General features: G+C 39.5%; 1 protein-coding gene across 23 annotated transcripts in view; it reads left to right on the top strand.

Moving 5' to 3' along the window:
• Positions 1–14,338, top strand: part of SOX6 (SRY-box 6) — a 723,815-nt gene that overhangs the window by 672,244 nt on the left and 37,233 nt on the right. For all 23 annotated transcript variants that reach the window (XM_027563370.1, XM_027563368.1, XM_027563367.1 and 20 more), the window contains one exon: positions 1,603–1,711. In XM_027563370.1, coding sequence (XP_027419171.1) covers positions 1,603–1,711 — 109 coding nt within the window. The remainder of the gene's footprint in view (positions 1–1,602; positions 1,712–14,338) is intronic.

Here is a 14,338-nt window from a genome sequence, read left to right as displayed (position 1 = left end):
ATTAAAAGCAGCTGTCCTCCCGGCAACAGTGTGCGCAACTCCCGTACGGCTTGTGGTTGCGTTTTGTTGTGGCCTGCATCTGGATAATTTGTTCTTGGGCAGCAGTGTTGTCGCATAAGAAGATATTGGGGAACCATACTTAATTTGCTTTTTATTTTCACTTTTTTTTAAAATAAGTGTCATGTTTCAGAGGTTTTCCCACATACCACTTTTGTTAACTAGTTAGTATTACCCAGCTGGGGAAATTCATGATTATAATTTTGTTGCCATCTTTCATAGAAATGGTGCTAGATTAAAGCAAGGTTTATACTGTATTTTCTTCCAACACAGATTTCAACATTACATGATGAAGGGGAACTGGAAGACTTCCTGCACAATTTGACTGATGGGAATTAATTATAGAAATATAATGATATTCAAAAATAATCATATTAGAGAGCACAAATGTAGTGAGGCTGTACAAATGAGACACAGCCTCTATCAAGTAATTGTATGTTTGCTCTTTAAGAATATTTCCAAGTTTCTAAACATCTTACAGAAGAGAACACTCAGAGTGTTTCCATCTAATGCCGAACATGCTCAGTACAGAACTAGGTCATTGAACAATAGACTGAACAGCAATCAGCACTCTACTGCTGCATAATGCATTAAGTATAACATGCAGGAACCATTCCCGGAGCTGGAAGCTGCTATTTCATGTCTGTAAATTCAAGCTGACATGACATTTAATATTGTTTCATAGTAATGAACAACAAGGTTTCATTCATTCATAAGCACAACACAAAGCCAAGTTTGAGTCTGGAGAGAAACAAGGAGGAGAGAAGGAGACACGTGCTGTTTTTCTGCAGACAAGAACACCATGTTAATGCTGGTCAATGAGCTCTCTGCTACTGATCCAGAGAGCGACAGAAGGAGAGCTCATTGTGATGCTTCAGTCTACTGCTCCTAGAAGGACAGGTTAACAAGTAGAACACCTTTGGGTTTTCCTAGTGTAATGGCAGAAGTGTTTAACTTTCCTGACTCAAGGGCTGGCGGGGAGTGGTGTCCTGCTTCTCACTTACCAGGAAGTTACAGTTCAAACTCCTAAACAAAATACAGTATCAGTGCCGTCATCTAGTCTGCCTGCTTTGAAATATTTGTTTTTGAAATCTTCTTGCCTAAAATTCTGATTTGTATTTTTCCAGGAGTACCAATGCAAACTCTGATCTCTAAATGGGAAATTTCCCCTCCCCATTGAATAACAGTATATATTCTAATGGAAACTGCTCTTTCAAATTTTGTGCTTTTGGCTCACACCTTTCAGTTGCATTCCTTTTAGATTACTGGAACAAATCCAACCAAGAGAAGATGTGCAGTACAGCCCTGGCAGGTTTCCTGCCACAGATGTCCTTTCCTTAGAGCTACTATGGTTTAGGTGCTGTCAGCACTGTTGGTGCCACAAACAGGCTTTAGTGGAATCTTCCTGAAAGGTTTTCTGAGTTCCAGTTGGTCAGAAATGATGTTTGTAAATTCAAGTTTCATCCATTAAGCAAGATAGAAATTGGAAGGAAAAAGTGGCTGCTTTGGAAGCTAGAATAAGTCTCTGGTTATTCTTTCCTCTAGGAAAGAACACGCTTTGAAAATTTGGGGCCCCAGTTAACAGGAAAGTCAAGTGAAGATGGAAAGCTGGGCCCAGGTGTCATCGATCTTACCCGGCCAGAAGATGCAGAGGGTGAGTGGCTTTTCTGTAGCTCTTTTCTGCTGCTCTGTGTGTCTCTAGAGGTGCGCCCGAGTTAGATATAGGATCTTTATGGTCTTTCTTGGAAGTAACCAGATCAATTTTCTTGGCAAAACAGAAGAAATGTTAGTCTTCATTGTGTGTTACAGTTGAGGAATTTGAAATTCATGTAGATCCTGTTACTGAACACAGAGCAAAAAGAACTTTCTACATTCCATTGAACAACAAAATTCTGTTTCAACCACCTCAAGAGTTCCTTATTTATTTATTTTTTTTAGGGACAAACTTAGAAAGAAGGATTTTTTTTTTAACCCCCATACAAATGATTCCCAGGTGCAATCAAACCCTTCTGGAAACTAAATGATAGTATGAAGCAGATCTGGTGTAAAATTAATAATTGCTGGGGCAAGGCCCAGCCTGTGTCTGGATTCTAACCTTCACAAAGTCTTTTGACAATCTGGATGGTAAAGACCAGCTTTACTCTCAACGTGTTTATCCCCAGCAGTATCAATGCCTGTCCACTCCTCTTTCCTTTTTGTTTGTTTGTTTTAAATGCACAAGCAGCGAATCAGCAGAAATTGCTCCCCAGAGGCTGGGTACAATTTATGAGTTAGGTCAGCACTTCAGTAGTAATGTTGCCTTGTTATTTACTGTGTCATCACAGAGTAGGGGCTGGTTTTCCCTTTAGCTGTGCCTTTGGCAGAATCCCTCCCACCAGTCAGAGAAGATTAATTTGTTCTCTTCAGAGTAACACAATACTTCACCCATCTCGGGTCCCAGCTAAAGTCCTTTAGCTTGAGGGGAAGAATCTTACTGTTATCCCTTTTACTGGTATGATTTCTTCCAGGACCCTAATCCCTTGAAAATGTATAAAGACTTTTCATAGCAGCATCTGAACTAGGCATGGCTTTTAGTGATGGTTGGAGCCATCCTAGGCAGTTCAGAAATCCCTGGCATGAGCACTAAGGGATGGATAGTATCAGACATTAGGAAGCACTCCAGAGAGTTTTCAGATGGCAGGTTCTTCATACCAATGCTAAGTCACTTCAGTCGTGTCTGACTCTGTGTGACCCCATAGACAGCAGCCCACCAGGCTCCCCCATCCCTGGGATTCTCCAGGCAAGAACACTGGAGTGGATTGCCATTTCCTTCTCCAATGCATGAAAGTGAAAAGTCAAAGTGAAGTCGCTCAGTCGTGTCCGACCCTCAGCGACCCCATGGACTGCAGCCTACCAGGCTCCTCCATCCATGGGATTTTCCACGCAAGAGTATTGGAGTGGGGTGCCATTGCCTTCTCCATATAGAAGAGACTAATATTTAATGGAAGTCCTGGAGACAGGGTGTTAAACTCTGATTGGTTTGTGCATGTGTGAGAACAGGGAAGGAAGGAAAGAGAAAGGAAGAGGAGGAGGAGGGGGAGCAGAAGAGGAGGAATAAGGAGGACTCAAAAGCAGAAATCGCTCACTGTCTTTCATGAAAAATGTGTACTGAGAGCAGAGTGACACTGAAATTTTTATAGGCACTTAGAGATACAGGGTTCCCCCCCTCCCGGTGAGGACTAAGGTTCGGTGGTTTAGGGAGTCAGTTATTCAGATGTGGCCCATCTCAATTTTGTTGGAAGATGATGCTGTAGAGTACCTCATTTTTTACTAGACACAATGAAATAATACTTTTCATCACTTTGGAGTATTCAGTCTGTTCTTTTTTTTTTTTGGTAGACTAGGAGTTAGAGAATTCTACCACCTTATCCTTGTTCTGAGTTTTCTTAATGTCATTCATCTTTCTTCACTTAGTGTCTTAACTGTGTTGTTTAGTTGCTCGGCTGTGTCCGAATCTTTATGACGCCATGGACTGTGGCATACCTGGTGTCCCTTCTTAACTGTACAATAGGTATAAAGTCATTTGCCTTTCAGTAATGCTAATAATCTAATTGATGATATCATATGCTTGGTAAGTTAAAAATCATAGTCAGAGTTATTAACCATTATGAAAAGAAAAAATAAAAGGCTTAACTGTAGAGAAACATATTATGTAGAAGCTTCTTTGGAACTTCCATTCAATTCAAACACAGATTGTTTGGATTCAAGCTAATTTCCTAATTACTATGCTTTTTTTAAACAAACATTTATTAAGCATTTATATTCCAGAGAACATGTTAAGCTTTTAACCCATATTTTCTCATGTAAATCATATACAACTATGTAAAGAAGGTTTTTTTTTCCCATTTTACAGATGAGAAAATTGAGGCTGAGAATAGTTAAGTAACTTGCCACAGGTCATATAGATAGTAAGGGCAGAGGTGAGAGTTGATCCTAGGCAAACTGACTCCAGAACCCAAGCTGTTAAAGTACTGTGCTCTCCTGCACCCCTTGTATATACAGATGCATAAGTGGTGCCTTCATTTTTCTGAACAAACTCCTTGTGACCTTTCTCAGTATGGCCCATTTCCTCTCCCCTAAATATAGCAAGTCATGCCATGCGCCCGCTCTCGTATTACTCTGTCACACATAACAGCACTGCCTGATGAGTGTAATAGTAGAAGGCCTGTAGTGGCCCAGGAGCTTAAGGAGCGTGTGAAAACCTCCCTTCAGAAGCTTGCCCAGAGTTGCCATTGAGACCTCGTGTGCTTTTGGGGGACTGTGAGTTCATGAATGGAGTCAAGTTACCTGCTCTAATACCGACAGAAGTGGAGCGCCTTTGTGAGGACTGCTGGGATGGGTAGCAGCCTTCTGCTGACTTCAGGATATTTCCTGGCATCTGTTCAAGCGCAAGCTGATTGCAAAGCCTGCTGGAGTTTCAGCTCATATTAAAGTCAGAGTAGATAACAGGTACACATAATACTTTCTCCACTTCGCTAGTAAGAAGGAACTGAAGTGAAAGAATATTAAAAAATGTATTCACTCTTTCATTCAATCTTGGTCTAAAAACAAACAAACATTTCTTGAGTGCCTGTTCTGTGTGCCAGTCCCTGAACTACACACTGGATAAACCAAAGGAAGCAAAACAAATATGTTCCTGACCTCTTAGAACTTAAAGTATAGTGAAGGAAGATGGAAGATTAAAAGGGAAATGCATAGATAATAAGGCAGATATAATTATCACTGAGAAAAGTATTAAGAAGATCAAGACTTCTTTGTTCCCCACAGTGGTTCAGAGTGGAAGCTACTTAGGTAAGCTCCACTGCCAAGTGAGTTTTAAGCTCTGGCTCAGGATGCCATCCCTTCTTTGTCCACACATGATCTGGCTTTGAACAGTTGAGATATTTTTCCAGCTTTATTGAGATATAATTGACATATAACCTTGGTGCAAATTTAAGGTATAAACTGTGATGATTTGAAAACACATATATATTGGGAAATGATTACCACAATAAGGTTAGTTAGCACCTCTATACCTCACAGATTATCTTTATTTGATGAGAAAATTAAAAACCTACTCTCTTAGCAATTTTCAAGTGTATAGGCAGTAGTTTTAACTATAGTCACCCTGCCATATATCAGATCCCCAGAGCTTATTCATCTTATAAATGGATTTTTTTACTCTTTGAACAATATCTTTCCATATCCCCTTCCTCCCAGTCCCTGGAAATCACCATTCTATTCTCTGTTTTTATGAGTTTAGCCTCTTTTGATTCCATGTATGTGTGAGATCATATAGCATTTGTCTTTCTTGTCTGACATCATTTAGCATGTGCCTTCAAGGTCATCCATCTTCTTGCTAGTGGCAGGGTTTTCTTTTTTTATGGATGAAGAATATTTTTATCACATTCAAAAGTATAAATGTATTGTTTTCTATGTCTTGGCTATTGTGAATAATGCATAATGGCAGTTTTAAGGGTCTCTCCCCTTCCTCTGGGGCTTCGCTGGTAGCTCAGATGGTAAAGAATCTGCCTGCAATGCAGGAGACCCAGGTTCTATCCCTGGGTTGGGAAGATCCCCTGGAGAAGGAAGTGGCTACCCACTCCAGTATTCTTGCCTGGAGAATCCCAATGGACAGAGCAGAGGAGCCTAGCGGGCTACAGTCCGTGGGATTTCAGAGTCAGACACGACCGAGTGACTAACATCCCTTCCTGTGCTTTCACCCCATTCTCCTGTGTGGCATCTGAAGTGACTAAAGTAAGCCTGGCTTCACAGGATAATGTCTGCCAGTTGTGAAAATGCCAATATCACTTAGTAAGCAATTTGTAGATCTGCTTCATAGCTTTGAGCATAGAAGCAGCAGGGAAAGGTCACCAAAAGAGGCAGCTGTGCATGTGTATTAACCACTCATCAAAATCAAATGACAAAACCGTAAGCCAAGAAAACAGAAATTAAAAATATAAAAGGCAAATGTCTTCAAAATTTTATTTTTAAAGTCCAGCTGTTATTTGGCTTGAATATGACAAGACAGCATTTCTTGTTCACCATGATATTTATAAAACTACAAACTCATAGTGCTGGGGGCTTAGGAAACGTGTTTAAGGTCTTGTTATACTTTGGAGCATTTGATGGCTTTGTTTGTATTGAACTCACAAAATTTGTTAGCTCCTATGTAGGGCATGTAAGGAAGAAAGGACTCAATTAATTGAGTCTGTCACCATGTATTAAGAATGACAAACAGATGTTTAATTTTTTATGGACTTTTGGCATTTCCCCACTCCTGTTCTCCTTAGGCAAGAGTGCAGTTCTTATCCCAACCCTACTAATTTCAGGGTTGCAAAGTATAGTAGAAAGGGCTCTGGTCTGGTTATTGGGAAATTTGGACTAAAGTCCTTTGCTAAATAGAGGCAAATAAGTGACCAATGCCTCTGGCTTAACTTTGTCTTTTAAAGGAGGTATGTTGGATTCTATTATCTCTAGCGGTGTTGCTGTAGGTGTCGCTCAGTTGTGTCCTACTTTTTGCAACTCTATGGACTGTAGCCTGCCAGGCGCCTCTGTCCATGGGAATCTCAGAGGCAAGAATACTGGAGTAATTGCCATGCCCTCTTCCAAGGGATCTTCCCAACCCAGGGATTGAACCCACGTCTCTTATGTCTCCTGCATTGGCAGGGCGGTTCTCTACCACTAGCGCCACCTGGGAAGTCCTCCATTATTTCTAGGGTCCCCTCCAAATGCAAGATTGCTATTACGGTCTTCATGAAACAGAACGTGATTCTTATAAGAAAGGTGATCTGTTCACTACAGCTTTCATTTAGTTTTTCTTTCTTTTTTTTCAGAGAAATAAAAGAGGAGACCAGTACCTTTGGGAGTGTATTTGCTCCACTTCCTGAATTGAATTTTTGAGTCCCTTGATCTTTTCTATTAATGAGAAGATCTCTCTGGTAGTATTTCCCAGTTACTTTCACAGGTGGACTCTCCCTTTCTCTTTTCCTTCTCTTCCCCCAGCAAAAATAGTGGTAGCTTGCCTCTTTTTTTTTTTTTTTTAATGTATTCTTTACATTCTGTTTCTTCTCTCTCATACACTTTTATTTTTTCTGTCTTTTTTTAAATAGCTTAGATAAGAAAACATTCTTCTAACACTTCTTTTAATTCTTGAATTTAATTACAGTGTCCCAGTCACAGAGGGAGGCCACACCTCATTTTGACGTGGAGCATAGTGGAATATGAGCTCTAAAAGGGATGAACTCTGAGAGTGATTATCATTAGGCAGGCTTTGGGGCCCTGGATTGGAACTGTAATGATGTGCTGTCCTCCATGTATTAAAAACTTGCATTGATTTGAATGGAAATGGATACGTGCACCAAGAATAGCCCCTTTTAGAAAACAGTTGCTCTCAGATTTGCTTAGAAAGGTTTTATAGATTTGTACTGAATTTGTGAGTTGGATCCAAGCCAAAATGGCCTTAACCCTCTGAAAGCTTCATTTTTTTGTGTGAACTTCTGATTGCTTCTAAGTTTTAAATCTTGATAGCTTTATTTTTGTCAACCTAAGCTCTCTGTTTATAGACAAATAACAGAGACTGCAACTTTTCCTTTTTCCTTAAAAAATGTACCACTTAATGTGAATGTCTTCTCTTAAAAATCCTGCTTACCCTTTGATCCATACTTTGGGAAATCTCTGAAGCTTTTCTCATTTCCTTTCTCTTCCCTGGATCTTTACTCCTGGCAGAGAAGGAGGATTGACTTGATGATACAGGGCTCATCCAAGGCAGCAGAGGCAAACCAGAATATAATCTAGGGACGGATTTAAAGGCTACATCTGCTTATACTTTGGAATGTAAGGGTCATTATTAGTTCAAGCCCACCAGATATAGTGGTGGGCTTGTTATGTTGTTCACATAACAACACTTAGATTCTCAGAACTGGAATAAAGGAGAGACATGTATTCAGAGTGACAATTCCATCCAAGAAATCCCTTTCTATATCCCTGACAAGTAGTCATCTTACTTCTGTTCAAATGTCTCTAATAGTCTAATGACAGAAAACAGACTACTTCTTGAGAACTCACTCTAGTTCTAATTATTAATTCTTTGTTATTTGTCTTTGCTTTTTTACTACTTCTATTCATTGGTTCTAGTCTTACTTTTGGATTCCAACAAGATGAGGCCTACAATTTCTCCATAAGACACTCCTTCAGATATTTCCTAAAGGGTTAGGAAACTCAACTTCCATTTGTTCCCTTCTAAGTAAGTCACGTTCTTTTCCTGAATTTTCTTATCTGTAGTTGAAGAAGTTTGTCTAGGTAATTTTTAGTCTACAATTCTTTAACGCGTTTTCCTACTACCATACAATTGAAATCATTCACCTTAAGTCAGCCAGAATGTAACAAGTGTAAAATAAGGACCACGTCATCTTTAATATAAGTGAAATTATCATTGAAATATACCAGAGATGAGATGTCTTTGTCCAAGAAGGTATCTAAGTACTAGACTGTATACCAGGAATAAAAGATGGGGAACTATACATATTAAAATTTTTTAAAAATTCAGGTAAATGAGAAGGGAGTGCTAGCCAGAACCTTGCTGTGGACTTCCTGGTCTGGCCTTCCAGAGGTTTCCAGGCATCTTAGAGAAATAAATAGGCAAAGAAGTCTATATGGAGCCAGCAGGCTGAGGTCTGAGGCCAGGATGTGTGGCCAGGGAGACCTAGGACATGGTGAAGACTAACAGCCACAAAGGCTGGGAGATAAGCAGAGATCAAAAAGCCCTCGGCTTTGGACTAAGTCTGTGGTATGAGTATCACAAAAATGTATTTTACTGTGGATATAAACGGTTTTAGAGGATCCTGTGCACCAGTTTATATCAGCACTATATATAAAGTGCAGCTCTCTTAAACAAGCAAATAAACTTCTCTTAAAGAAATATATTTGCTATGTCTTAAAAGCTCCCAAATAACTTTTAATGTTGGTAGAAAACAATTTCCATTGAACTCTCGAAGTGATGGATCGTCCTGATGGGACAAGAGAGGGAAATGTCAAGATTCTTGTATAACTCCATCCCCTAATACTCCATAAAGAGAACTCAACCTACTTCTCAGAGTTGCTTAAGCTGGAAAGCCCAATCAAAGACGCAGCATCCCCTTAGTGAGGATCTTAGCTCGAAGAGCCGATTATTTTTCTTTAGGCTGCCTTCTTTAAAGAGGCGTCATTCACACACACACACACACACACACACACACACACAATTATCTAGTTTTCTAACTGAATATCCTCTGTTCTGGGGAAGAAATGCTTGTCTATGCCATTACTGAATCACACAGAGGTACCCCTGCCCCCCTATCTTGCTATAGCAACTGGGTGGCAAAAGATTTAATGCTATCTACCATGAAAATGAGACCCAGGACAAGAGCAGCAGCATATGTTCCCAATGGGATTGGGAAAGTGAGTCTATGCTTCCTCAGCAGTATGTGCATCTGCTTCACATAAACCAGCATATTAGAATAAACTCTGGATGATAGAGGTCTGTCTGCCATGTCTGGACTGTGTAGCGACTGACTGTTGAAGTGTTCCCTGTTACAGAATCCTCTTCTCTTGCCGGCAAGAGCCTCTTAATTTCCCATCTCCTGGCTACAGAATTCAGCCCAACCTTAGCCCGGTGGACCTCGGGCTTCCTTGGCCTCCCGTGTTATTTCACACGGTAAAGAGTCTGCCTGCAATGCGGGAGACCAGGGTTTGATCCCTGGGCTGGGAAGATTCCCTGGAGAAGAATATGGCAACCCACTCCAGTATTCTTGCCTGGCAAATCCCACTGGATGGAGGAGCCTGACAGACGGTAGTCCATGACATCACAAAGAGAAACAACTGAATGACTTCACTTTAAGCTGATGGAATTTAAAGAGCCTCAGGGCAATTGGTGTGCTCTTTAAGTTATCTCTGCTTAAGGTCAGGATTGAATTTGAGACCAAACTTTTTCTTTTTTTTTTTGATTGATCCTTTCCTTCTTTTCAAATTCTGATAATTTTGCTTATCCTCCAAATCCAATAACCACCCAGTTCTCTGGTTTTCTGTTATTGACTTCCTATCTTTTTTTCTTTAACTAAGAAATTCTTATCTTTGAATATTTCCTTCTTATAGATTTATTGTCTCATTTTACTCTGCTTGCCTATCATTGTTTGTTTATACATATGATCTCTCATTTCATAATCTTCAGAAGTGATACTCTGTAGACTTCTCAGGTGGCACAGTGGTAAAGAATCTGCCTGCCAATGCAGGAGATGCAAGAGACATGGGTTCGATTCCTGGATCAGAAAGATCCCCTGGAATAGGAAATGGCAACTTACTCCAGCGTTCTTGCCTGGAAAATTCCATGGATAGGGGAGCCTGGCAGGCTACAGTACATAGGGTTGTAAAGAGCTGGACACAACACAACTCTGTAGACTAAGCCACCAGTTCCACTAGCTCAGTCTTTCCAAACAGGATCTATCCCTACTTAGAGTCCCCCAATCTTTAGTTTTATCCACATGTTCAAATTATAACTTAGTGATTATCTCCTATGTGCACAGCACTGTTAAGGACATGGAGAGAAGGGTTTTTTAAAAGATGGACTATACTGTATTCTTCAAGAGCTAGTAATGTAGCTAGGGTGATTATATTAGCATACACAGAAAAAAAGAACAACCTAAAGTGCCATGTGTTTAAGTATATCATTAGAGAAACAGAAAAGAGTGCTATTTAGAAGAGGAAGCTACAGTGCTTTGTTGATAGCAGTTATTCTGGAAGACCTGATAGAAATAGAGCTGGGGATAAGCCTAGGTTTGGAAAAACAAAGAGAAAGAGAAGAATTTTCAGTTGAGGGAATGAATAATCCAAACAGAAATGGTAAAGCGCACGGACATTCATAAGGAAGTTTCAGAAAGGAAGAGTCAATTCTCATCTCTGTGTTCTTCACCAAGCCCAGTACAGAACTTTCCACATGTTTGTACCCAGGGAATATTTGTTGAATTGAATATGTTATAAAAATAGCTGGGTTCCATAGAACTACAGCCTTGAGTTCAATAGAGCTAAGGCTGAGGAATTTGGGCTTTGCGACCAACTAAACAGGCATTAACCTTTAGTTGTTCAAGATTGACTTCGATTATGTATAGAGGTTGAAAATAATGGAAAAGCAGAAGTTAGGTTGATTTGGTGATCTGTTAGTCTCTTTATCTTTATTCCTCTGTTCTCATCATTTCAGAGGGAATATTCAATGGTTATCTTTTCCTATTACATCATGAGAGAGCTGAGTAGGTGTTAGGAGGGTTTTTATTCAAGTCATATTAAAAATACCTGTTTTCCTCCTGGGTGTAATACTCATTTACATATGATTTCACTTTGTCTGCTGTGACTGTACAGTGCTTTACGAATCAGTCTTATACTTTTTCCTCTCACTAGAGGAGAGTGATTTTTTTTCAGTTGTTTTTGTTCAGTGGATACTTACCCTAAGACATGATGTCCCAAATTAGGTCATGGTACCAGAGGGAAGAGATTGTGTAAGAACTCATCAATATTTGTGCTGTACTGTAGATTGTTACATTTAAGAATAGGCTGTAAAAAGTAATTCTGAACTAAAACTTAATATCCCAAGTCTCAGCCCTGGAAAGAAGAATTTCATAAGCAATATATTCAACTATTTAAAATTTTTACTAAAAGTAAAAATTACAATTTACTGGTATATGTATATTTACTTTCATGGTAGAGAAATCACTTCATACTTCTTCAATATAAGCTCCCGTTTCACTCAGCAGGTTGATCCTGCATGAGGACAAGGTGAAAAAGGGTAACAGCAGCTACTCCACGCTGCAGAATCACAGAACAGCTAATAGAGGAGAAAGGGAAAATGATTGTCCACTGTCCCTGAAACTCCACTGCCCTTTACTTATTACATAGGCAGCAGTCTTAATCCTTTGTTATTCCAGCGAGTCTGTCTCCCTTTTCCTTTTTTTTTCCTGGCTTGAACTGAGCAGCATAGTTTGGCTACAGGTCCCACAAGTGGGAACTGGGGAGATGTGAGAGTTTCTTTTTGATTGTGTCTTATGCATATTGGATGTATTTTAGATCTATATCACAGGACACTCTTGAAATATATTTTTAGCTCTGGGGCAGAAAAGAGGCTCCACTAAGTAGTAAATTGCACTCTCCAGCGAAGGCTTCATTTTGCAACTACCCTGAAGGACAGAGCTGTGCAGCATAGGAAATATCACCCAGGTATGAGGCAGGACTAGGAAGGGAACAAGTGTGAGTTAAGCACCTGCTGTGTTCTTGGTGCTAGAATAGACATTCTACTACTTCTCTTGCCATTATTACTACTGCTGTTTCTAAGGGCATTTACTGTTTAATAAGTAGGTACTGGGTTCCAGTCACTGCCAAGAAATGTACATTCCTACTTAATGCTCACAAAGACCCAGAAAAGTAGAAGTTATTAGCTCTCTTTTATAAGGAGATGAAACTGTTGTTCAGAGGTGGGAAATAATTTACCCAAGGTTACTTATTTAGGAAGGATCAAATTAAAATTCAAACCCAGATCTGTCTAGCTATGTAGTATCTGAGCTATACTGACTCCCGTTTTTCTCTGAGATGAGCTGATTGAGTCGGTTGCCTTTGTTGAAGTAGTTTTTTTCCTGTTGGTTTTCATTAAAAATCAGAAAAATATAATGAGAAATAGAAACTTGTGAAAATATTTTTTTTTTTAGTCTTTCAAACCACACAGACATTAAGTACATTTTAGATACTTTCACCAGATCTCAGGACAAAGAATTTTTGATAGGCTACAAAATTGAGTTGGCTACCCAAAGTCCTTGAGCCATCTCCTTCTAATACTATTTCCATATCCCCAACCTTAAAATAAATTGGTTTCTACTGTACCTATGATCTGCATCTCTCATTCTAGTAAAAGGCAGATTTCCTGGAACAAATGAAAAGGAGACACCAATCAAATTAATTTTGTTGAATTTTTAAGCTAAGTCTAGATGCTATTGAAACAATTCAGCTGACCATTTTAGAAATTTATTTTGATGCCAAGTGTGAACCTTTGGGAGTAGTTACATTTCAGTTCACTGTTATTTTGCCATTTACTAACTGTGAGACTTGGGCAGTTTAACTTCTCTAACCTCAGATGTGGATTAGATGATCTTTAATACCCATCTCATGTTAAAAATTTCTAATTCTATAAGCATGTTTTATCCATTTCGTATTGACTCTGTCTAGGGAAGGTCCTGTCATGTACCTGTTTGAATGTATGCTTCAGTTGTGTTTACACAAACGCCAAAGCATTAGAATACCTTTCAGATTTATTATTTCAAAAAAGCTCAGGTTTGCCTTATCATCCTTTCAGGATTTCCCTGAAAGTGGGAGGCTGGGATTTCAGAATTGCACACTGTGGAAAGTCAACAAAAGAAGATTAGAACCAATGATCTCTGAGTCCCAAACAACTGTGGGTTCATTTTCTCATTAAACCCATTTTTTATTTTACAGAAGGTTCAAGTAAGGCAAAGTACTTAGAGAATATAAGAAATAAATGGGGTTTATATAAAGTCTGATTTCAGAGATTCTTGGGTTCAAATGCAATGTGTAAACATCTGAATCTCACTCCAAAATTGTCACTGTTGAAGATGTCTGATGTTCTCTGTTATGACAATTGAGTACTTACCTTACGCCAGCTCTTGTCCCAGACCCTGAGGAAGCAGTTATGAGCAAGACACAGTGCAGTTCCTGCCCTTTTGAGGTGCACAGTCTGGTGAAGACGGTGGGCCCATGCAACTGACAATTTGGATAAAATATAATAAATGTAAGATAGGCACAAGGTACTGTGGGAGCCTAAAATACTTAGCCCAACATAACAAACCAGATAAGACTATCTGGAGAAGATGATCCCTGACATGAGTCAAAGAATAAGTTGATTGCAAAACAGACAGGAAATTCCAGGAAAAGGGAAAGCATGGGTTCCTAGTATAAAACAAGATGGTATATAGAGAACTAGAAGTGGTTTGGTATTATAAAGCAAAAATATATTCAAGTAGCCAGAGATGGAACTGGAGCCATAGTGACATGGCATGACATGAGCCAGGTCATGGAGAGCTTTGTGTACCATACCAAGGAGTTTGGACTTCATCTTTTGGGCATTAGGGAGCCATTGAAAACTTTAACATTAGGCATGCCCTGGTCAGAACTGCACTTGTGATCGATCACCCTAACTGAAATTAGGAAGAGATATTTAAGTGGGGCCTGGTAA

The sequence above is a fragment of the Bos indicus x Bos taurus genome, chromosome 15 (assembly GCF_003369695.1).
Source record: "Bos indicus x Bos taurus breed Angus x Brahman F1 hybrid chromosome 15, Bos_hybrid_MaternalHap_v2.0, whole genome shotgun sequence".
Lineage (NCBI taxonomy): Eukaryota > Metazoa > Chordata > Mammalia > Artiodactyla > Bovidae > Bos > Bos indicus x Bos taurus.
The sequence above is the reverse complement of the archived record's forward strand: the minus strand, read 5'-3'. Positions and strand labels throughout refer to the sequence as shown.